Source organism: Podarcis muralis, chromosome 16 (assembly GCF_964188315.1).
Source record: "Podarcis muralis chromosome 16, rPodMur119.hap1.1, whole genome shotgun sequence".
NCBI lineage: Eukaryota > Metazoa > Chordata > Lepidosauria > Squamata > Lacertidae > Podarcis > Podarcis muralis.
The window spans coordinates 13,717,763-13,742,313 of NC_135670.1; the positions used below are offsets into that span (position 1 = coordinate 13,717,763).

The 24,551-nt window shown below is 46.6% G+C and overlaps 2 protein-coding genes across 10 annotated transcripts in view; both read left to right on the plus strand.

Annotated features, from left to right (window-relative positions):
* Positions 1-1,792: 1,792 nt before the first annotated feature.
* LOC114586139 (speedy protein 1-A-like) lies at positions 1,793-13,042 on the plus strand. 9 transcript variants are annotated; one of them, XM_077920248.1, is made up of 8 exons: positions 1,793-2,017; positions 3,049-3,127; positions 5,333-5,592; positions 7,025-7,083; positions 8,972-9,057; positions 9,893-10,064; positions 11,256-11,541; positions 12,815-13,042. In XM_077920248.1, the coding sequence occupies exons 3-8, from the start codon at positions 5,373-5,375 to the stop codon at positions 12,886-12,888; spliced, it is 897 nt and encodes a 298-aa protein (XP_077776374.1). In that variant the 5' UTR covers positions 1,793-2,017; positions 3,049-3,127; positions 5,333-5,372; the 3' UTR covers positions 12,889-13,042. The 9 variants fall into 9 exon arrangements, with proteins under 9 accessions (XP_077776374.1, XP_077776376.1, XP_028564983.2 ...); XM_077920250.1 differs by having other exon boundaries at positions 1,793-1,940; XM_028709150.2 differs by having other exon boundaries at positions 1,796-2,017; positions 5,329-5,592.
* A 2,885-nt stretch (positions 13,043-15,927) lies between these two features.
* The window catches only part of CAPN1 (calpain 1), a 44,846-nt gene continuing 36,222 nt past the window's right edge, over positions 15,928-24,551 (plus strand). Inside the window, exon 1 of the mRNA XM_028709638.2 lies at positions 15,928-16,148. The gene's annotated coding sequence lies outside the window, so the exon portion shown is untranslated. The remainder of the gene's footprint in view (positions 16,149-24,551) is intronic.

The following is a 24,551-nucleotide window of genomic DNA, read 5'->3' on the forward strand; positions in this document are numbered from 1 at the left end:
TCTGGGGGTTCCGGGCGCTTACCCAAAGGCAGGGGTCTGCAACCTTTAAGACAAAAAGAGCCACTTGGACCCGTTTCCAAAGAAAAAAAAACTGGGAGCCGCAAAACCATTGCGACATAGAAAATTAATCAGGGCCCCAGTGTACCATAAATCATAATCAGTGCCTGATGTAAATAATAATTAATAATGAGGGCCCAATGTCATCCTCGTCATTATAAAAATAACTTTTTTGTCACTTTTTTATTATTTCTTTGTTTGACCCCTCAGAATTACTCCTCCTCATAGAAATAAACGTTAAATTAACAAGCTACCTTTTTGTATGTGTGTGTTCTTCACTCCCCTTCAAAACAGTGACCAGCGTACATGCCCCCTTTCAATGCAGTGACCTGCGTACATGCCCCTTACAATGCAGTGACCAGCATACATGCCCCTTACAATGTAGCGGGCGGGCGGGAAAGTGACGTCGGGACGGTGCGTGACTAACGCACGCACCGCCCCCATGCGACATCACAGCCAGTACAGCGCCCGCCACAGTGGGGAGTGTCGGGGCGCACAATGCGCCTCCTCCCCTCGCTAGTATCCACCCCGGAGCCACGGCAAAGGTGTAAAAGAGCCACATGCGGCTCCAGAGCCGCGGGTTGCAGACCCCTGCCCAAAGGGAATGAGGTTTGCTGTGAGGAGAATGTGGGTGTGCCTGGGATAGCTCAGTTGCTGGTGGTCCCTTCTGATCTCTGAAATTCTATGACGTGCAAGGAGGGCAGCTGATCTCTGCTTGGTCTACTTTACACATTTTTTCAGAGAAGAAAATTGAGGGGGCCCTTGAGCCAGTCACGGTCTTCCTACCTATCTCCACAGGGTTGCTTTATAAAATGGGCGGAGGGGGCTTGAGTCAGCCACGCTCTGCCCAGCCTACCTCACAGGTTTGTTGTGTTGGCACAACATTGGAAACCATGGCTGGATCTCTAGACCCAGTGAAGAAGCGTTTCAGGAAAAAGGCGTTGTAAACTTTACACGAGAAAACCGCATTGGCAAAAACGGAATTCCACAGCGCCATCTTGGTGTCGCCGTGTGTTACAATGCACAAACATATATAAAATGCTCTTTCTTTACCAATCTACAGCTGGGTAGGCAACACGTCAAAGAAGCGATTCAGTTAAACGCGTTGTAAGTTTCCTACAGGGGCATCCCGTTGGCGAAAGACGGGACTCCACATCGCCATCTGGTGTCACAGTGTTATAACGCAGATAAAACGCTTTATCTTTACCAATGTAGCTGAGTTAGTGCATGTTTACTGCACTGAGAAATATAAATGTGTGTGTGTGTGTTTTGATTAACAAAAGTAAAATAAACAAATATACCTTTTTTAAAAAAACATTTGAACACACACACTACAAAATGCACATTTTCCCAAAACAATTAAAGGTATATATGTTTATTTTAATTTTGTTAATTAAAAAACCAACCCCATTATTAGCCGCAGCCCCTAGTGATTGCTAGGAAGGGTTCGCCGCCACCTGTGCTACTAGAAAAGCCCCCAAATTAACCCCCGTTACGCAGCGCAGTCCTGCAGGGCGCTGTAGAAGCATGCGGCAGTCGTTTGATCTCAGTGGAGCCTAACGCCCAGGCAAGCGGGCGCAAGAGCGCAGCCTTATTTATGCCTGTTACTCAGAAGTAAACCCTGCCGCGTTCCATCCGCCTCGCAAAACACCCCCCCCCCCCGCCGCCAATAAGCGCGCCCCCGCGCGCGCACAGAACCCTCGCGAAGTGATTTACTGCCCGTCAAGGAGGCTCGAACCTTTGACGGACAGCTTCGCGAAAGGGCACGCGGGGACTGGATGTTCAATAGCCTTTGTTCCTCCCTCCGTCCGTCCCGCGGGCGGCGATTGGGTTAGCAGGATCCCCGGCGGAGCCTATAAAAAAAGCCGCGCGCGGGCGGTGGGGTGAGGTGAAACGGCGTTTAGCGTGGTGCTCCGCCCACCTGTGGCTTTTTGCGAGCTGGGTGGTTTGCTCTGTTCAGGTGCAAGGGTGGGGGAAGGGAGGCGAGGCAGAGAAAAAGGCGGGAAAATGTGTTTTGAGGGAAGGGGCTTTTTGGAGAGAAGCGGGGGGGGGGTGTCTCCACTTTCTTTTTCTTGGGTGTGTTTCCCTCAAAGTCAACTCGCCCTTGAGTTCCCCAGAAGAGAAGTTGGTCGTTCCTCCTCTTTTTGGCATTTTAGTTCCCCCAGAGGGCACATGCCGCATACCCCCTCAAGCGAGCTTCCTTACAGGGTTGTTTGTAAAATAAGCCGCGAAATAAAACCATGGAAGCTCATGTTGGTTTAATTAGAGTGGGAAGGAAATCCATTACAAAGGCCATATATGTCTGGTTTTGGTTTGTTTTCAATTGGGGGCAAACTTAAAAGGTCCACAAACTGAGACCAAAAGCTTTAATTTCTTGGCATTTTGTCTTTGGGCAGGAGGTTGAGCTAAAGGAAGGATTTGGGTGGGGAGAGGAAAATGGAGGTAGTGAAGGAGCTGCTCCCCCTCATCCCAATCTGCAGTTCAAAATGTGTAATATAATTGTGTGTAGCAGGATGATGTATTCCCATAGAAAGTTGTGTTAGTCTCTTGCTGCAAAAACAGTAGATAGGCTTGTGGTATCTTGAAGGCCTAACCATTTTTAATGGCTTGCGGACTAGAGTCTGCTTGAATTTTTTAACATTTGGAAATGCTAGATATATGTGTTTGTGTACAGTGTGTGTATTGCTCTGAACTATTTACTATTCCTTTGATTCCCCTGGTTTTTAATCACAATATATTTATATTTTAATGAGTTCAGCAAAATCCTTGCTTCCCTGCTAATAGACTTTGCCACCCATTTAATTTTGGGTGGTGCCCCTTTTTAAATTTTAAGCCCATTACTTAAATTTGTGGCTGATTCAGTGTTTACAAGAATGAAGTGCTTCTTCACTGTGTTTCAAATCAGTAGGTTACATGTACCAATACTTGACCCATCAGAAATTGGGGCTCTATCTTCAGCACCAATGTATGCTACCTGTTTTTTATCGATAGGTCTTGTTTGCTCCTCTTAAAGTACTTGGGAAACTCCAATCACCTGTGTGACAGACTTCAGTGAAAGAACATAACAATGGTAATCTGGAAGGGTTTTGATTTTTGTTTTGCAATATTGCCTTTTTCTTTCTCTCCACTTACCCCATCTTCAAATAGAAAGAAAATGTGGTGAAAGTGGTTGAAATCTGGGTTTCCCCGCCAATAATAGTCCCAGTGGAGTTCAATAATTTGTTGGTCACACATTTTTAAGAAGTGGTGCTATTTTTTTCTCTCCCTGCCATTGGCAGTATGGCTTGTTTATCACTCCCACAAAGTGGGGGGTAATCAGTGGATAAGAAGTAATTCTAGCAAGATAGCCATGCCAGTCTGTTACAGCTAAAGAAAGCCTTCAAGCCCCTTAAAAACATAATAAACAGTGTGTGTGTCATGCAGGAAGTCTGGTAACCTGGATGCTGCAGCACCTACAGGTGTTACTAAAAGGTTTGGTGCAGTCAAGAGATTAAATCCTGAGCTTCCTCTCTTCCTAATTACTTGTAAATCTGGAGTGCCATTCCAGAAACATTTGGTGGTAGTAGCAACAGGAGTACCTCTGAGTATGTATGAAGATTACTTTAGGCAACTAGGTAACTGGTTATCCTCCGGATCTAGAACCTGTGCACTAAGTTGGACACAGTGGCTTCTATGTATGCCTGTGGCCCAGCAGCACTACTGCTGCCAACTTCTAAATATTGCCTTGTCCAGTGCAGTGAGGTACGTTAGGTCATGGCTAGGTACATCATTGGATTTTGCTTCCTCCATTTTGACGGAGCTGAACCAGATAGGGTTGGTTTACTAATCACTACTCTCAATATCAAAGTGGTGTTGAGTCCTTGAGTCCCTGTATTCATAATAAATTCCAGAAATGAGTGTGGATGTTGGCCCACTAGCTGGGGCTCAGGTTAAACCTCTGGGTATGTGGGTGATATAAGCAGGAATGTTACTTTAGACAGAATAGAGTGTGGCTGGCAGCAGTTGCTTCTGCCCTGTGCTGCAGACCATGGCTGAGCAGAAAGCACATGGCTTCTTCCAAAGAACCCTGGAACTGTAGTTTACCCCTTACAGAGCTACAATTCCTAGTGCCCATGTCACATGTGTGTTCTAAACTCCAGGAGTGATAAAAACCGGGCTCAAAGCTTGCATTGGAAAAAGTTGCACAGGGTACTTCTAATGTATGAAATACTGTAAATTGTTTTGGGATGCAATTTTGGGAAATGATTTACCGTACATTGAAATAAATAAAAAAACCCAGCCTTTTCTGTGATACAACCTGCTAGTATCTCGGGGAATTAGCGACTGTGTTTTAATGACTTAAGTCTTCCTAGTTCTTGCTTGTATGTGTATTCTCAGCCCAAAGCATTGGGGAGACAGCCCAAATGGGAACACATGTCCTCTTCAGCCTCTGGTTTTTCCAGTTCTCTTGAACTATTTGCAAGCTTTTAACAGGAATTTACGACTTGTATACCGTTTATACAGAAAAGGGTGTGTGACATCCCATCTGGGAAGATTTTCAGTCCTCGTGCCTATTATAAGAATTCTAAGGTCTCAAATATAAAATAAATGTTCATAAATGTACAAGTATAAATAGTACAGGAGAGCAATCCTGAAGCCATCGCTCTCCCAAATTGACCTTAAATATATCCCCTGCAGTAAGGGAGGCAAGTGGGGGAAAGCCTTCCCATTATCTTTTTGCTTACAAATCCTGTCTTAAGGATGTATTTATGTATGAATAGGGTGAGCCTGTGACCTGGATTCAGGAACTAAAGTATTTACCATCACAAAAGAATGGTCAGGCTGCCTAGGTAATGCAATCAGTGACCATTATCAGGTATCTTGGCAGACAGCCTCCTTCTGTGATGTATGTATGATGTTTTGTGGGCTTGGTCTTGGGCTACAGGGTGGGCAATTTCAAAAGTCTATATAAGGGCTTGCACACCATTGTTCTGGGTTCTCCTCCTTCCTGCGTGTGGTGAGTGGGGACCCTGTTGCAACAGTTTATTTCTTTGCAATAACGATCAGGCTTTGCTTCTCAATATACCCTGGTTGGCCTCTGTTATTTTCTCCTAACGAGACGGAACCCACTTAAGGACTCTGTACGGGCTCCAGAATACCCCATAAGGGAAAGGAAGCTGTTTTTTTCTTATAACATGTCCTATAATGCATAATTGTCCCAGATTCTTAGTGGAGGGAAGATAGCATTTTATGTTCATTGGTAACTTGGAATCTAAACCATTTCCTCCCCAGAAAGGTTCTTTTTGAGCCTCTGTTGTTCCAATTTGAGAAGAAAAATGCGGGACAACCAGAGCACTTGTGTCCCTCCTGAGGTCACCACAGGGGTGAAGCCAGGGAGCACAAGACGACGACAGCGCATCACACATGGTGTTGGGGTACTCAGCAGTGATGCACAGGGGCCTGAGAGAGAGAATACCACAGCAGCCTTGAAAACTTCACAGCAACCACCTTTGCTTCTACACAGAGAAGAACAAGAGGCCTTCTTCAATCTCCTGGGTGAGATACCTGACCCCACAGTCCTGTTCAGAGATTGGTAGCATGCAGACTTTCTTGTCCCTAGCAGCTCTGCCAAATTTTAAATGGGTATAGTAAAAACGTTGCCCAGTTCTTGGTCAATAGCCTGAATTGCAGACAATGCTAAGTCATTACTTGTTTAGGCAAAATGGTGTGCGTTTGACTGTCTCCCAGCAGACTAACCATGGACTCTTCCAGGTGAGCTGCTGCTTGGACATGCATACCAATTTATTTGCACAAAGCTTTTACAGTGGTGCCTCGCAAGACGAAAATAATCCGTTCCGCGAGTCTCTTCGTCTAGCAGTTTTTTCGTCTTGCGAAGCAACCCTATTAGCGGCTTAGCGGCTAAAGGGCTATTAGCGGCTTAGCGGCTATTAAAGGCTTAGCGGCTTAGCGGCTAGAAGGCTATTAGCGGCTTAGAAAAAGGGGGGGAAAGCGAAAAAAATCGCAAGACTCGCAAGACGTTTCCGTCTTGCGAAGCAAGCCCATAGGGAAAATCGTCTTGCAAAGCGCATCGAAAAACGGAAAACCCTTTCGTCTAGCGGGTTTTTCGTCTTGCGAGGCATTCGTCTTGCGGGGCACCACTGTACAATGAAGTTAAATTCTATCTACTCTTTACTGAACATGCATCCTGATTTGCTTGTGTTTATACATCTTGTTAATCATTTGCTTGCCTCAATATGTTTCTCACTTTCCTAACTGCAAAAAAATCATTCTCTTTTTAAAAGTGAATTTGTTCTACTAGGGTGATGGAGTTCTTTTAGTCCATTTTAATTGTGTAAACCTAAAATCCCTTACACAAAATACTGGTAGTCTGGAGGCACCCCATAGTTTGTCTTCTGGTGTCACACTGTGCTGAGAAACCCTGGTTGTTTTAACTTTGGTTTGCTGTTATGTCTGAAATCAGATGTTATGGCTCAGCCAGCACACCCCAAGCTACAAAGATGAAAGGCCAGGGCAGATGGAAAACAAAAAAAGCATTGGAGAATCAGTTTGCAGCATGCTTGTCTATGCAAGAGAGCTCATGGTTTGTTCAACAAACCATACTTAAACAAAACCATAGCTTTCTGTTAATGTGCAAATGCAGCCAGTAGGGAAAATACCATCAGCTTTCCCCCAAAACTTCCCAACGACTCCTACAAATTGTCCTGTTCATGAGCTTCATTAGATACTTCTTGCCCTTTGGTGCAGTTCTCAGCAAGATGAAAACTGTCTACTTTTAGTCTATAATGTAGTTAAGCTTTGAAAGTCGATTGCTCAGAATGGCTGCTTGACTGAATGTAACAATAAACAGTGCTTCTCAGGTACCATAAATATACATTGAAGCTGCATGAGGCAGTTGGTTATAAAAGCTTTAGATAGCCCACAAATAATTATATGGATTAAAACATGTTTTGCTTTCTTTTCTCATCAGAGGATAGTTTGATACAAGAATTCCTTTCAATGGATACATGCTACAGGATCTCAGATAAGGTAGGTTTCCCCCCCCCTCCCAAGTCCTCCACCCTACACTTTCAGTATTACAGCATGGCATTCACATTTTTAATTACGGTATATGAATGCCGAAGCAAAGAGGGAAATTTCATGACAACATTTCTGGTTTGCTTCTTTCAGTGAGAGTGCTGGAGGGGAGCAATCAATGCAGTTACTAGAAGAATACTGTTAAGTTACTAGCATTTTTGTACTAATTGCTTTATTTACATATATTCAAGCAGGAGTGTAGTGGAAGTAAATGAGCTGCCATACAGCAGGCAGCAGATCTACTCACCTCTGAAACAAATATTCAAGCAATCCGCTCCACATGGCTTGCATCCCAGTTTCCACCAAAAGCAACTCTCATATCTCATACTTTTAAACATGCATATTAAGCCATTGGGAACAGTGATTTAGGGGGCAAAGCATCATCTGTATGCTGATGCCCAGCTCTGTCTTTGTGCTGTCTGAATTTGGAGAAGCTGTAGAGGTACTTAATCAGTGTCTTGAGACAGTGACAGGCTGGATGAAGACCAATAAACTGAAGCTGAATTCCCAAAATTTTTGAGGTGATTGCTGCTTCCTAGGTTCAGAAAATAGGTGAGCAGGCTACTCTGAACAGGCTTGCAGTTCCGCCAGATACATTGGGTGTATAGTCTGCAGGTACTCCTTGACGCTACAATTTCTAGAGACTCAAGTGGCTTTGGTGGTGGGTTGCTACAGCTGTTCCTGGATAGAGAGAGCCTAGCCACAGGTGTCCATGCCCCAATAACCTCCCATTTAGTCCTGTACATGGGGATGCCTGTAAAAACAATTTAGAGATTGCACCTAGTGAGAATTACAGACCCCAAGGTATTGACTAGTGCAGCTGTGCAATACTGGTCCTTAAAAATCTGCACTGGCTGTCCATTGACTACTGAACCTAAGTCAAGATGCTGGCTTTGACTTACAAAGATTTACCGGTAAATGGCTTTGGGCCCAGCTGTTTGAAGGAGCACACCTGCTTACTATTTGAGGCCCACCACAGATTTTCTTGTGCTTGTACCATTGTCAAACATAATTTGGGGTTTCAGAATAGAGCCTTTGTTGGGGTAGTGCCCTGGGTGCAGAACAGCCTCCCTCAACCCCAAAGTCATGCAGGCGTCATCACTATTTAATTTTTGCTGCCAGCAGAAGACACATCTTTTCCACATGACTTACACATTAGTAGTAGTAGTAACCATTTTAATGGTGTGACAGATGGGACAATTTACATGTTTAATTGTAGACTGTAATGGTAGTGTTTTTGTTTTGTTTTTTAATCTGATTAGTTTATCTGTGTTTTAGTATGTCATCTAGCCTGATATTGTTTTGATGCTAAAGGGTGGGATATAGGAATTCAATAAATAAATATAATCCATTTTCAAAACTGCCCGCTTCACTATCTGTAGCCTCCCTGCCCCCCCCCAAAAAAACCTGGTGCCTCCAGGTGTTTTCAACTGCAATTCCTATTAGCACCAACCAATCATGGCAGGCTGGGGCTGATGGAAGTTATGGTCAAGAGCATCTAGTGGATACCAGGTTGTGGGAGGCTGTATAAAGAACTGCTTTTTAACTCAGGAGTTAAATTTCATTCAGACAGTATCATAGCGATAGGCCCATTTGCAATCAAGATTGGTAAAGTGAAAAAACAACAACCACAAACCTCTGACTGAACTCTGGATAAAACCTTCCTGTGTAGTAACCAACCAACAAAGCAGGGCATAATGTTGATTCTTTGCTTCTTGTTGGAGGAATGTCTTGTAGCTGACTTTTCTACCCTCTTAATGCTTTTGCCTTCCTTTCACATCTCTTAAATTATTATTGTGGTCTGCTATAGACTTTATTAAAGCTAAGCTGTCTTATTCAGTATCTTATAGCTATGACTATGATGTACTTCAAACGTGCTGGCCTGCATACGGAGGAATACACACGGACTAATCTCTTCATAGCTCTGTAAGTTTATTTTGGTGCTCTTCTATTGGTTCGGTCGTGTGGGGAGGTGACCTGTAATGTTTATTAGGCTAGGAGTTTAGTCCATGTCACCAAATACTCGCTATTCATCATATTTATTAGTGCAGCAGAACACCTCTTACAAAGTGTTGTTCACTGTAAGTTAACAACATGTGGAACTAATTGCGTTTCTCCCAGTCACAATTTAGTTACAGGTGCAGAGGACCCCTGTTTCTAACTGGAAACTGTAATAATGGGGAGAGGGGAGCTAAACTTTCCTTCTCACCCAAATTCCATCAGTACAGTTGCAGCAAAAATCACCTGTCCCCAAAGTGCAAACAGGTTTAGAGAAAACTCCTGTTGTAAGCAAGTAGACCTTTTGTTTTTCCTAAAGGTGATGATGGCAGGTGATATTTTTTTTCTTTTTTCTTTGCAAATGAGGTTGTTGAAGAACATGATCAAGGGCAGCCCAATTAGTGTCATGTGCATCTAGGCCCCAAGACTGCAATCTTAACCTGTTATACAGGTGCTAATTGTTGAGGGGCAACTTCAAGGTTCCTCCTACTCTCTTTTCTTGGGCTTTTTTGTGAGTTGAACCAGACAACACTTCAGATAGAGGGCTGTTATTTGTAGAACACATGGCCACCCTTGATGGTGGAGAGGAAAGCTATCGGCTATGGTGAGCAACTTTTGACCCCATAGTTTTTGAAACTTTATTATAAGCTGGAACATAACTTCTCTGGTGAACTCCTTCTGCTGCTTGAAGACCGTCCATTGCTTTGTGAAGGAATTCTGGAGGCTTTCCACTACCCCCCACACCACTTTTTCCTGATTACAGGTACCTAGCAAATGACATGGAAGAAGACACAGAGGACTACAAATATGAGATCTTCCCTTGGGCACTTGGTGACAACTGGAGGAAGCTTTTCCCACAGTTCCTGAAAATGCGGGATGGCTTTTGGGCCAAAATGAAGTACAGAGCATTTGTTAGCAGACGCTGCTGTGACGAGGTTAGCTGCATATCACTTGACTTGCAGTGTTCTTGGCGTTGGTGTGTTAAGATAAATGAAGTTGGGTGCACTAGTGGTGGCAGGGAGAGCAGAATAATCCTCTCATCCTGCTGGGGGATCTACTGGAATTTGTTTCCTTGGGATGCGGGGGAGAAACGATATGGCTGAAGGAAATTCAAAAGTCACAAGGTTCAGTCCTTGGCATCTCAGGTACGAATGGGAAAGTTTCTTGTATTTTTATTTAATTTAGCAAACTTCTGTACCGCCTTTCAAGAACAAAATTCTCCCCAAGGCAGTTCCCATGAAATACAACAACAAGATCTTAAAACAACTCAGTAAAAGAATCCCATATAATTAAAAGTAACAATCAAACATCAAAATTGCAGCATAATGTATTTACCATGACCGGGTGACATAGGCTGTGTATACACATTACCTTTAAAGCACATTCAAAGAATGAACTTTCTCCTCACATAATTGTGGGCACTCTAGTTTGCTGAGGATTGTAGCTCCGTGGGGCTACAATGCCCAGACTTTTTTTAAAAAAGTGCTTTAAAGTTGTAATGGGTATGCAGCTACAATCAGATCCCTAGCTGCAATTCGGCTCTACAGTCAAGACAAAAAAAAAATTGTTAATAAAGTCTGTATAAAACTATCCAGGCATAAGCCATGCCTAACATTGTATGGAACATTATTCCACAATTGCAGGATGACCACCAAAAAAGCAGCAGGCTAATGTCCTTTTCTGGTGATCATGTTAATAGGTCTTCAGAAATGAAGGTATGGGCAGTGGCGTGTGCATGTAGACAATACTTCTAATCAGTGTTATATTTTTAGAAAAAAGTGGTGCCAGAACGCACCATGAACGCCTCCCTCTTTCTCTTAGAATGGCAATGGTACCCACCTGAGGTGCCGGAACTGAGTTCTGGCGAGTTTCCCCTGGAAAAAAAGCCCTGCTTGTAAGAATAAAACCCTGGAGAGCTGTTAACAATCAGCGATGACCTCAGGTTTGAGGACTGAATTTGACCCTCCAGGCCACACCCTCTCACTGGCCATACTGAGTTAAATGGACCAGAGATTTGACTCTATGCTATATGGCAGGTTACATGGCACAAAATGTTTGGTTCTCTTTCCCCAAAGTTTTCCGAACATAGTTCTCTTTTGGGATGATTCAGGCTTCCTTTTTTCTAGATAATGTTAAAGGAGCCCACACACTGGGTCTGGTCCCGTGAACGAGCCATTCACCACAGTGGGGCGCTGAGGAGTTACCTGAAAAATGAAGAAGACTTATTCCCTAGAGGCCCTGGCGTTACGCCCCCAGTCTGCCTTCTCTGTGTGTTTGATCTGGAAAAAGAAGATGCTGGAATAATGACACCTCTTGCTAGCAGTATTCCTGCCAGTGACTTGCTGCCCTCCACAGCACCGAAGCAGAGTTTGAGCGGCTTCCCTTTGCTGATGACTGACTACAGCATGCAGAGTAAGTACTAACGGTGCCCAACTTTCGGCTTTTTGGAGTCTCTTAATATACGGCATTCATTCCTGCTTGGGAAAGTGTTGGCAAATTGTTCCCCCCTCCCCTTGTGGTTGTGGGGTGCAGGCTGAGATTTGAATCTGAAAAAGCAAATATTAAATTCATAGAAAGCCATGAGTCTGATAAGATTACAGAAAGATGGTGCAACTTCCTATGTTTACAATGTGGGTTTGATACCTTCCAACTGTCCCAGTCCCAGAGGACATGCGTAGTAGAGCCTTAAAGCAGCCTTCACCAACACCCAGCCAGTGGCGTAGCGTGGGGGGTGCAGGGGGTGCCGGCCGCACCGGGTGCAACATCTGGGGTTAGGGCAAATCCATGGGTTAGGGGGGCAAATCCACAGGTTAGGGGGCGCAAATTACGTGCCTTGCCCCGGGTGCTGACAACCCACGCTACGCCGCTGCACCCAGCAACAAGTGCAGCAGTTGTAATCCAAAACACCCACACTGGGGGAAGGCTGCTTTAAGACATGTTTACACTGAAAATGTACTGGAACAGCTTTTGAGCTGCAGTTGCTCCTGAGCTGGTTTTTCTCATCGGGTGCTAAAGAAAGTTTAACCACACTCCTGTTTTCCCAGACATCTGGGTGCAGGTGTGGCAAAATTCTCCCAACATGTGGTGAGCTGACCACTAGTACCTTCAGTTAAGAGTGAATGCATACCCCACTGTGGCAAGTTACTGCTTGGTAAATGAGCACCCCTGTTGTGTCCTGTTGGCAAATCTCTCTCCCCTGCCGCCTCCTATTAAAGAATGAGTGTGTTAAACAGTGAAAATATGCACACTTACAGACTCGGTAGATTATTATTATTGTCTACTTCCGTTCAGGCCCAACTACCAACTGGGAGTAAGGAAAGAATGTTTCTCTTTAGGGGTTATCTTGCAACATTCTCACACAGAAGTAATCTGGAATTGCTGATATGCTCAGCACTCTGCTTGGTGTACATGCACTCTGTACGGCACCAGAATTTAGTGTGGATTGGCTGATGTAGTGTTGTTGGGAAGATGGCTATCCCTTCAAATGGGGATTTAATAACTTTGTGAACCCTTTTAAAGCACTTGATTTATAGCTTGCTTTATTCTATGGGCTCTGCAGCCTGCCCCTACCCCTGACAGAAGGCTTCTGTCCTTAAGGGATTCATAACTTTCTAATCAATATTTATAAAATATAACTGCTAAACTCCCAAAGGCATAGTTTCAGTCTGAATCTTTTTTTGGGCAGGCCTACAGGAACCTGTGATGGAGGCGGAAGGAACACCCAAAGACTGCCAATATCTGATAGCGTCCGAAGGCTGAAGACAACCCTCTCTGCAATATTTTTCTCTTTGGAGTGGCATTATTTGGATGTTCTTATTCTACATCTGCAGTGATCTATTTATTAAGCACTTTATCTTCACGTTCATAAATACACAGCAATGCCTGCTTGTGTATTAAAAAAAGCTATTCAGTATGACTTGTATTATTATTATTATTAATTTAGATTTATATACCACCCTTCACCTGAAGACCACAGGGCTGTTTACAAAATAAAAATACAAAATAAGGATACCAAATACATAACATAACAAAAACCAATAAAGCCCCTTCCCAAAAACACAATTAAAAGGCCATAGATAAAGTTTACCAATTGTGAGCCATTAGAAATTACTTTTTGAAGGTTTACACCCTTGCCTTTTGCTAGCAAGGAATGGAGCGGTCAAGGGTGACCTACTTAGTTTATTCTTCTCTTTGTACCCCTGCCCCCTTTCATGGCTTGACTTATTTAAGGTACCAGTTCTGCTGAAATATTTTTTTATTATAAATATTTGGTTCCCACCCCTTTTTTTTAAAAAAAAAAAGGTACTGTGTAATTTAACTAGATATACAGATAGCATGCTACCCCAATATATTGAGTGGTGTGAGATTACAGGGGGTTCCAGACACCTTGCCCAGGGTTTGGTTTCCTTGTGTTACGGTAAAATCTGGGTGCGAGGCTGCTCTGCCACCCAGCTCGTCGGACTAAGTCCGCGGGTCCCTGCGGAGGAAAATGAGCGCAGCCAGAGACAGGAGCAAGGTGCAGAAGATCCAAGTTTATTGCGCAACAGGTTCAAGGCGAGATTGAACCCCGAGGATGGGGTGACACGAACTTTTAAAACTTCCCTCCATGCCCCAGAATACAGTGCAAAATCATCATCAATACATCACGGTTACATCATTAATACATTAAGAAGAGGTTGGGTTACGCAGGATTAACATAGGGAGGAGGGAGGGGGGAATATGCAGAGCTGGACATATGCACAGATAAGTACATCCTGAGTACCGGTGATGAAAGGACAATAGTCCAGGTATGCATAGTCTGCCACCTGGCACTGCCCGGAGGAAAGGCTTGGCAGAGTGATTTGACAGGATTAGGGTCTTCCTGAGTGTATGTGACACCTCGCTTGAGGGATTATGGAGGACAGAGGAGGTGTCATGGAGTCCTAGAGAAAGGGAGTAAATTGGCGCCGAAAGCAAGAAAATTGGTGCTTGTGTAACAGTGTGGGGGCTGAGGGGTCCATGTAGGGCCGGGTGCCCTTGAGGTCACCGCCTCGGATCCTCTGGTGACCTGCGGAAGGGGTGAAGAAAACATGCCCCCCCCTTCCGTATCACTTGGAACAGGCTTCCTCAAACTCCGCCCTCCAAATGTTTTGAGGCTACAATTCCCATCATCCCTGACCATTGGTCCTGCTAGCTAGGGATCATGGGAGTTGTAGGCCAAAAACATCTGGTGGGCTGAGTGAGGAAGCCTGCCTTGGCACGAGGAACAGCGGAGACTCTGGTGGTTTTATGATATATGATTTATTTACACCTATATACAACCTGAGCCTACAATGGAGGGGTTCACAGCATTAACACCCCAAGAAGGTCTGCTCCCATAGCCACAGCCTTGGATCCTCGCAGAAGCCAGGCATTCTCTCCCTCACAGGCTTTCTGCCTGCCGCTAGCTGCTAGTTTGCACACACAACTCTGGCCTTTGCCCTTCTAACCACCAGCCAGTTGGAGGGGGAGCACCTGTTTGCTCTCTGGCACAGAGCCACTTCCTTTGTTACCTTAAGGACCCATACTTAGGCCATTGCCTCACCAAGAAGCTGCCCTGACTATTCCAGCAATTTAATCTCTGCCAGATCCAGGAATTAGAAAGGGACTCATGGAATACAGCCTAACCACCCCCAGCTCACAACACATTCTACTCTTAGGCTGGTCTGTACCTTTGAAAAAGAACAGCCCATTAACCTTCCCTAGTTGATAAGATCTAATTCTGCACCATTTTTTCAGGGTCCATTGCCCTCACTTCTCTAGTACGAACTGTATCCCCCCTGTTGTGCTGTGTTTGCCTTTTTAATTTCTACCAACCTCAGAAAACCTGACTTTAAAAAAATGACTCATCTTTGCCACAGATTTCTGACTTTAAGAGATGGAGTAAGCCTTTCTCTAGCTATCTACATACACATCAGCACATGCTCTGCTATTAGGAACAGCCTTCTGTCCATCTGTGTCTGCCCATCTAGTTCAATGTTGTCTACACTGACTGGCAGTGGCTCTCCAGAGTTTCAGGCAGGGGTCCCTCCGAGACCCCTCCCGCAGGTGTGGGGAACCTTTGCCCCCCCCCCCCCGATGTTGCTGAGCTGCAACTCCCACCATCCCTTGCCATTGGCCAAGCCCGTTGGCTTTCACGGTTTTTTGGTCCTGAGACATCTTGAGGACCAAAGGGTCGCCACACCTGTCGTAACGGGAGATGCTGCAGGGAGTGCACCTGGGACCTTTTGCAGGGAACGCACGCGATCTCCCACTGGTCCGAAACGCCTTCCCCCCAATGGCCAGAGCCTTTCAGCACTGTGTCCGCCTGGTTGTTCCTCCAAGTGTTCTGGAACTACGCTCCCTGGTCAAACGGGCTATGCTAGTTGGGGGCTGATGGGAGATGGATTCCCCAAACACCCGGAAGGGCCACCTGGTGGGGTACCCTGAATCTCAGCTGCAGAGACGTTCCGGAGTCACCCTAAGAGGGGCGATGCCTGAGCGCGTCTCTGTGCGCTCCCTTCGGCCCCGCCGTTGCAATGCAGAGAAGGATGCAGCGAGCGAGCCGAGAAAGCTGCCGCCGCCCTGTTTTGCTGGAAGCCAAGCGGCTGTAAGGGAGAATAGGAGCAGGCCGGCCCGCTCAAAACTTCCTTCCCAAGCTGGCATGGCCCCTCCTTTCCCCGAATCGGGCCTCCTCCTTCCCCCCATCTCTCCTGCCCGCCTCCAGGCTTCCCTTTGCTGGCGTGTGTGTTTGTGCGTCTTGCTTCACGCTCCTGGCCCTGGGCAAACGCCCATTTTTATGGAAGGAGGAGTTTGGCAGGGAGGAGTCGCTGCTCTGCGAATTGGCAGCGATAGCGGGACTCTGGGCGGGTTGCAGAGGGCGGGGAGGGGGGTGAAGCTACGCTCGCCTGCCTGCCTGCCTGGGCTTCCCCCTCCCACCCCCCGGTTCCTGTCTGCGCTTCTTCGGCTTGCAAAAGGTTGCCTTGACGCGGAGCCAGGCCGAGGCAACGATCTAGGCACAGGTAAAATGAAATGAACAGCTTTGGGGAGCTGTAGTGGGCTTGGGAGGGGGCTATTTTAAGTGCGGGCGCTGGAGGCTTGGAAGCAGCTGAGAGCGCGGGTCGGGTGGGGGCGAAGGGGAAGGAGTTGCATTTCTGCTATTATTTAATAAAGCGCCTCCGCCTCTTGCACAACTCCAGCCCTCCTGCGGGACGGAGTTTCCTCCGCCCTGGCGGATCAGGTCCTTTTCTGCACCGCTTCCAACTGACCCGAATTGTTGCAGTGGGGGGTGATAAGGAATACAGAGCTCCAGTTTCGTTTCCCCGAAAGGAAGGAGGTGCGTAAGTTTAGCAACCTCTTTGCGCCGCCACCCCAAAGAAGAAGGGCTTAATCGCGGCCAAGAGTCTCTGCCAAGGAAACTCTTTTCGGCGAGATCCAGTGTGACGTTAAGAGTGGGGAAGACGTCACCTCTGAGCATGTGCAGAGAGGTTTCTTTTCCTCATCTCTTAGGAAAGAGAGCCAGACCCTGCAACACATGCAGAATTCCAGAGGAGAAATCAGATTCTTAAAAATTATAGACATTTCCAACGTGGGTAGAAAAATATATATGCAGCTTAACTTAACACATTCAGAAGGGTGGCAGGACTAGTCTGTCTCTGCAGGAACAAGAGTTTTGCAGGCACAAATCTCTTGGTTGTGGCTGAGCTAGGAAATGCTAACCTTGAAAAGGGGGTTAATGGCTATGTTCCAAGCTCCTTTGTCTAAAATGTTTTGGAAATAATTACTGCTATTAAAACCAATAAAACCTGGTGCTGCCTTCAGAAGTGGTCTTCTACTGCCGTATGTGCTCTTAAGTTACAAAGCTGAGCTTGGTTCTGCATGCAGGGGGGGGGCAGGCTCCCCAGAAAGGGAGCTGCTGCCAGTCAGTGCAGACAGGCTGGAGCTAGATAGATAGATAACTGGCCTGACTCAGTACGAAGCTAGTTTCCTTTTTTGCTTACGGCCAACTCGGTTAGCAAGGTCTGTATTAATTCCCATTGTAGATGGAGCTGAGAGCAGTACAGCAAAGAACAGATAAAGAGATATTACATTTGGGGCGGGGAGGGGGGTACTTGAGGAAGGTGACACTCTCATAGCCTAGCAACAGTTGGAGAAGCACTGCAGTCAGGAGTGTGGCGAAATTAAGTACTTTCCACACCACATGGAATCACCTTGGAGAATTTACCGGCAGAAGGATGTAACAGTGGCTTCCAGTTGTTTAAAAAAGGTATTACGTAATTCCAGTGGAACTCCCAGTTCCAAAGGCAGTGTTTCTGAACACCAGTCACTGGGGATCGCAAGAGGGGAGAGTTGCTGTAGCCATCAGGTCCTGTTTTCAGGCTTTCCTTGGGCATCTAACTTCCTGCATTGCAGGGGGTTTGACTAGGTGAGCCTCGGGTCCCTTCCAACGCTACAATTCTATTCTATGGTTGGCTGCTCTAAGAACAAGATGCTGGACCTCATCTGGCAGCCCGGCTTTTCTGGTGTTCTTAGTTGGTGGGTGTTGCCATCATGCTTGGCTTGTGGGCTTCTGAGAACCCTCTGGCCACTGTTGGGAACAGGATCTTAGCTTGGGTGGATCTTTGGTGGGGCTCTTCTGCCAATGGAAGAGGGGATTTAGAGGGAGCATGGGTTCCTCACTAGTGTTCGAAATTAGCCAGGCGCATTTTGCACCTGGCTTTCAACCACTTGCAACCATGAGAAGATGCCTGGGCACCAGGAGGGCGCCTGACAACTGGGGATCATTGAATCTGGGTTGCTTTCACACAGGAATACCCCGTTCTGAACAGTGGCGTAGCGTGGGTTGTCAGCACCCGGGGCAAGGCAAGTAATTTGCGCCCCCTAACCCGTGGATTTGCGCCCCCTAACCCGTGGATTTGCGCCCCCTAACCTATGGATTTGCCCTAACCCCAGATGTTGCGCCCGGTGCGGCCGGCCCCCCCTGCACCCCCCACGCTACGCCACTGGTTCTGAAGTATTCAATCAGTTTTATGTTATCTGTGCAATTGGAATGAATTTCAGGAACCCAAATGCTTTTTCTGTGCAGCCAGAGCAGGAGCAGGAGCCATTAAGAAACAAAGGTCAATAGATGGGCCAACACACTGACTCAGTACAGTGGTACCTCGGGTTACATGCGCTTCAGGTTACAGACTCCGCTAACCCAGAAATAGTACCTCGGGTTAAGAACTTTGCTTCAGGATGAGAACAGAAATCATGCTCCGGGAGGCCCCATTAGCTAAAGTGGTGCTTCAGGTTAAGAACAGTTTCAGGTTAAGAACGGACCTCCGGAATGAATTAAGTACTTAACCCGAGGTACCACTGTATAAGGAAGCTTCCCTGCCTTCTTCACCAGCAGCCTTCCAGGGAAATAACTTTCAATTTAAGATCTCCTCTTTAACCCTCACCAGGCGGCAACCCTGTAGATAAGCCTGTGATTAGTATTGGGTCTGTTTGTTTGTTTGTTTCCATGCTAGCTGTGTAGGAAGGGAAGTGCCTTGACTTTTACAGCCAGCAGGGAAAGCATTCCCAAGTAAGCTGTTGAAGGAGGGATGGTTGGCTCCCTCACTCTTCCACCAGCCAGGCCAAAGGCAAGAGAGCCCCTTTCTCTGCAGCACAATATAGAAACACAGTGGGCTGGCTTCCCTTTCTTGTTGCTACTTTTGGAAGGGGCCGTACTTAAGTGGAAGATCACCTGCTTTGCATGCAGAAGGTGCCAGGTTCGATCCTCAGCAGCGGCATCTCTCCTGCCTGCAGCCCCAGAGAGCTGCTGCCAATCAATGTGTAGACCAGGAGTCAGCAAACTTTTTCAGCCGGGGGCCAGTCCACTGCCTCTCAGACCTTCTGGGGGGCCGGACTATATTTGGGGTGGGGGGGATGAACGGATTCCTATGCACACCAGGCAGGTCTCACAAATAACCCACCAATGCATTTTAAAAGGACACATTCCATTAGGCCAGACAGTATTGTATATGATAAAAATTAAAATTAATTTTTTCCCTAACATCCACTGATGATAGTCATTGTTTGGATGGGGAGGTCCTCACCTGAGTTTGGTACTGTGTTGCGGCCTGCTAGGCCTCCTGCTGCCAGCACCTCCCACCGGTGGGATGGGGGCCCTCCTGCCGGTAGCGAAAGCCCGATTGCTGCCGCGCCAGCAGCGGAGTAAGCGCTGGACTGAGGGAAGGCTCCAGAGGCCTTCCCTCAGTCCGGAGCCTTCCCGCCGGTAGCAGAGGCCCGATGACTGGGCAGCCGCTGATCACACGCAGCCACTGCCTGCCCATTGGCCAGGGCCTCAAACAGCTTTGCAGGCGATTGGCCGTGACTGGCGCCCGCCTTTGCTCGCAGGAGGGAGGGAGGAGGCGCTGCCGCAATGTGTGAGAGGGAGATGGGGGAGAAATGGCGGCGCAGGGGGGGAAATGGCGGCCGAAAAAAGGAAACAAACAAAAACCTACGCCGTTTGCGGCCTGGATCTTGAGGGCAACTGGGCCGGATCCAGCCCACAGGCCGTAGTTTGCCGACCCCTGGTGTAGACAGTATTGAGCTGTTGTTGTTTAGTCGTTTAGTCGTGTCCGACTCTTCGTGAGCTATTGAGCTAGACAGACCCAATGGATCTCACTTGGCATAAGGCAGTGTTTGAATGCTGCAAAGCATGATGCTCTGGGTCGTGGGTTCGAGCACCACATTGGGCAAAAGATTCCTGCATTGCAGGGGGTTGGACTAGATGACCCTCGTGGTCCCATTCAACTCTAAAATTCTACAATTCTATGATAATAAGAGGAAATGCAGTAGATTGTTGTAGCAGGTGGGAAAAGTAGACCGGGATCTTGCACCTTGCATAGTGGTGTAGAAGATGGAACTTCTGCTGACAGAGCCTTTTTTAGGACATAGTGGAATGTGCAATTGATATGGGCAGGCCAAATGAGGATTTGAACCCTGATCTTCTTTCTCCTGGTCACATGAGGTTTTGACCACTGGCTTTCTTCACTCCATCTTACTAGCAAGTCTTAGTGGCCCTCTTGTAGCCAGGAGACTCAGCCATTGAACTTACAAAGCAGGCGAATGGGAAGGAAGGGCCATAGGTGGCTCAGTTGGTAGGGCATGAGACTCTTAAATCTCCAGGTCGTGGGTTTGAGCCCCACCTTGGGCCAAAGATTCCTGCATTGCAGGGGGTTGGGCTAGATGACCCTCGGGGTCCCTTCCAACTCTACAATTCTGTGATTCTAAGAACTCAGTGGCGAAGCATCCAGGAGGCCCCTTGTTCAATCCCCAGGCATGACTAGTGGTGCCCTCTGTCTGAAACCCTGGAGAGCTGCTGCTGCTGCTGCCAGTCTGTGTAGACAACACTCAACTAGATGCACCAAGGCAACTTTCTGAATATGAAAGAATGACTCTTCTGTGCCCTCATAAAGGCAGTATTTTGCCTCCAGCATAGCAAAACTAGAAAGAGCATGAAATTTCCCCGCTTGTAGCAGGAGAGTCTCCCCCTTCGTTTGAGTCTCCTGTTCTGTTGCCAGGTTTTTGATGGTGAGAGAGAGAAAGTGAGAGCTGTATCAACTCTCAAAGAAGGAGGAAACTTAGTAGGCTCTAAACAACTGAGTTATATTATCAAGCTCCTTTCCTCTGTCGCTTACCACCACAGAGTACATTGAACTTGTTCCCCTGTGAAAAAGCAGCAGAATGCGTGTTGTGGTCATTTTATTATGTCATTGTTTGGAAAAAACATGTTTGCCTCTTTTCCTGAGTATCCACAGCGGTTTTTCTTTCTGCTCACAGACGACTGACGACGGTGGGGGGAATTAGCAAGGACTTGGGTAGACGCAGAAACTTTTTGTAGACCTACTCGCAACGCTTACTCTTCTTGAACTCTGACATTTGTTGCAATGACTTACAAAAAGCGAAGAATCTTTGTTTCTGTTCAGCTTTGTTTCCATCTCTCCCTCTCTCTCTCTCCCTCACCCCACTTTGATGATTCTTAATTTCGTTCAGATAGTTTCATACTATAGAGCTCTACCTCCGGTTGTCAGAAGCACTGTGCCTCTGAAGAACAGCTGGTGGGCACAGCAGGTGAGGGAGCTGCAGTTGTGTAGAGGTTCTGTTTGCAGGATTTCCATGGGCACCTGGGCCTTAGGCTTAACCTTACGGAGCTCTTTTGATGTTCACCCACACAGCTGAAGGCCCACCTGAACAGCGGCCTTGTCAAGTGTCTGAAGCAAGCAGTCAAAACAAGATTGATCTCCTGGTGGACCACCACGAAGGCCTGCGCTTAGGCTGATGCCTTGCAAGTTGGGCAGGCCTCTGCTGTGCTGTGGTTAAGAGTTCTTAGGAAACCAGGAAGAGAAGTTTGCATTAATTATAGTTAAGCATTATATCCGCATCAAGGAAACAGTGGCGTGGTGTTCTGCTTTTCTCAGACCTCACCAGGAATACGATTCGCTGTTCTGGGCACAGCAGTTTAAGGAGGGTACAGTGGTACCTCGGGTTAAGAACTTAATTCATTCTGGAGGTCCGTTCTTAACCTGAAACTGTTCTTAACCTAAGGTAGCTTTAGCTAATGGGGCCTCTCGCTGCTGCCACGCTGCTGCCGCATGATTTCTGTTCTTATCCTGAAGCAAAGTTCTTAAGCCGAGGTACTATTACTGGGTTAGCAGAGTCTGTAACCTGAAGCGTCTGTAACCTGAAGCGTCTGTAACCCGAGGTACCACTGTATTGTCAAACTGGAATGTGTCCAGACTGTCACCGACCTTCCATATGTCTTTGATCACAACTCGCATCATCCCCAATTAGCGTGGCTATAGTCCCATCCACTCTGACATCATACAGGTGTGCTGTCTGGGGCTGGTAGGAGCTGTAATCCCAAACATTGGCTTGGCAAAGGCTGGTCCAGAAGAAGGTGGGAAAGATGGTGTGAGGAGGCCGGAGATCAGGTCTGGCAGCATGGGGTTGACAGAGTTGGGTATGCTTTAGCCTGGAGAAGGCACCCTGTAGAGGCAACACATCACCTTTGCCTGTTGCCCTGGCTCAACAAATCCACTTCAGAAACAAAACCGGGACTTTCTGAACTTAGAAAAGTTCAGTGCTTTTTTTCCCCCTGGGGGGACACAGAGGTATGCATACCCCTAAACATTTTGTGAATCTAAGTTTGGCCTCATTGAGGGGCAGTATTTCAATACGAGTAGGAAAATGAGAGTACCCCTAAACATATATTTTTTAAAGAAAAAAAGCACTGGAAAAGTTTATGAGGAATTGCATTGGAAAATGTGGGATTTGTTGGTACCCGTCTTTCTTAAGAGACAATAGAGTGCACCTCCAGGGGTGAAGTTAAACCACTGCGTTAGCAGCAATGGAGCAGCCTTCAAAATTTTGCCAAGCACATTTTGCACCTAGCTATTGGCCACTTGCAGCATATCCTATATAATTCTATATGATCTGCACAACCAGAATAAATTTCAGGAATTCAAAGTCTTGCAGTTTTTGGTGTCTGCTGGAAAAATGGGCAGTGACAGAGCAGCTGGATCTCTCTAGGCTAGGAGAATATTCTGTCATCCTTGTGTCAGAGTGAGGGTGTCAGAGTCCCTTGTTGTCACCAATCCTTTCCCTGAGGGGGGAAACGACGCAAAGGGCCTTCAGAGGTGAGGAGCCTTCTTGAGCCACTGAAACACAGCCTCAGGCTAACCTTGGATGTCATCAAGGCACAATAAACCCAGTGAACCACGGTTATATCTACCCCAGGCCAGGCTTAAGAAGGAGGTTTCCAGTTTAGTAGGGGGCGGAAATTAACAAGCTTTTTCCTTCCCAGTAATCTGTTGGTGGTAATGTATATAAAGCCATGCATAATCTTATTTGTGGGGAAATGGAGAGGATCTCTTTCCATATGTCTCTAGGCTTAAAGCAAATGAGGGCAGGTTTGTGTTTTGTCTTGATGGTGGTTAGAAACAAGGCCTTGATATGAATAATTGAACAGCGGTGCTACAGATGTAGTGCTTTACAGTCCTTTAGTGACATCTGTTTACAATATAAAAATATAAAAATACATACCATTTAAAAAAAACCACACACCTCTCCTATTGGTGGCAATATGACAAAATGTAATTTTGTCAGTATCACAGCTCGGGAAGTGCAAAGCCCGCAGTCCTCTTGCTGTACAGTGATTTAATTTATTCATTTTATTTCATTTAACACTATGTACATACTGCTTAAAGGGAACCCTGACCATTAGGTCCAGTCGTGACCGACTCTGGGGTTGCGCGCTCATCTCGGTCTATAGGCCGAGGGAGCAGGCGTTTGTCCACAGATAGCTTCCGGGTCATGTGGCCAGCAGAGCAGCACACGGAAATGCCATTTACCTTCCCGCCGGAGCGGTCCCTATTTATCTACTTGCACATGACGTGCTTTCGAACTGCTAGGTTGGCAGGAGCAGGGACCGAGCAATGGGAGCTCACCCTGTCACAGGGATTCAAACCACCAACCTTCTGATCGGCAAGTCCTAGGCTCTGTGGTTTAACCCACAATGCCACCCGCATCCCTACATACTGCTTGGTTGTAAATAAAACCTCTAAGCACTTTGCAAACAGAAAAGGAAAACATCAAAATTGTCAATAAAAGAAAAAGTTAAAAACAGATTTAAAAAAAAAAGTTCAAAAAATGTAATTAATATCAACAGTTCAGTTAAGAGCAGATTAAACCATTAGCTGGCTTCTATGCATCAGGGTAGGTTTCCCTGAACAAAAGTATTTTAGCAGGTGCCCAAAAGATTGCAGCGAAGGCACCTTTCTTGATTGCTGATAGGGAATTCCAAAGAAAGAGTGCTGCCACGCTAAAAGATCAATTTCTTCCAAGTGTAAAAGCAAAACTACTATATCTGGTTTCGCCCTAAGAAGCGAAAAGTGGTTGCCCCTATATCTGCTGTGCATGCAGAGTCTCTGCAGGGTTTCAAGAAGGAAGTATCTCCCAGCCCCACTTGGAGATGGCAGAGATAGCGACTGGGATCTTTCGCATACAAAGCAGACGCTCTATAGCCCTCGCCCTCCCTAGACGTGTGACATACTCATGGTTGGTCCCCAGTCTGGGATGGTTGCCAGTTTACAGCCAGCCTTCACTTTCCAAATTATTAATTTCACTTGCAAATTGGCACTATTTACTCAGCTGTGGGGGGGTTGGTTGGATCTGCTCCCTGGCTCGAGGCGTCTGTGGGACTTAACGTTCCCAGCTTTGGCACTTATCCCTTGACTTGCGAGACAGGAGGATCCCAGAGCAGGATGTGCTCTGTTTTTGGAGACTACAAAGCCCATCATCCCTAGATAGCAGGACCAGTGGTCAGGGATGATGGGAATTGTAGTCCAGAAGCAGCTGGAGACCTAGGTTTGAGAAACCCTGCTTTGCAACATGGA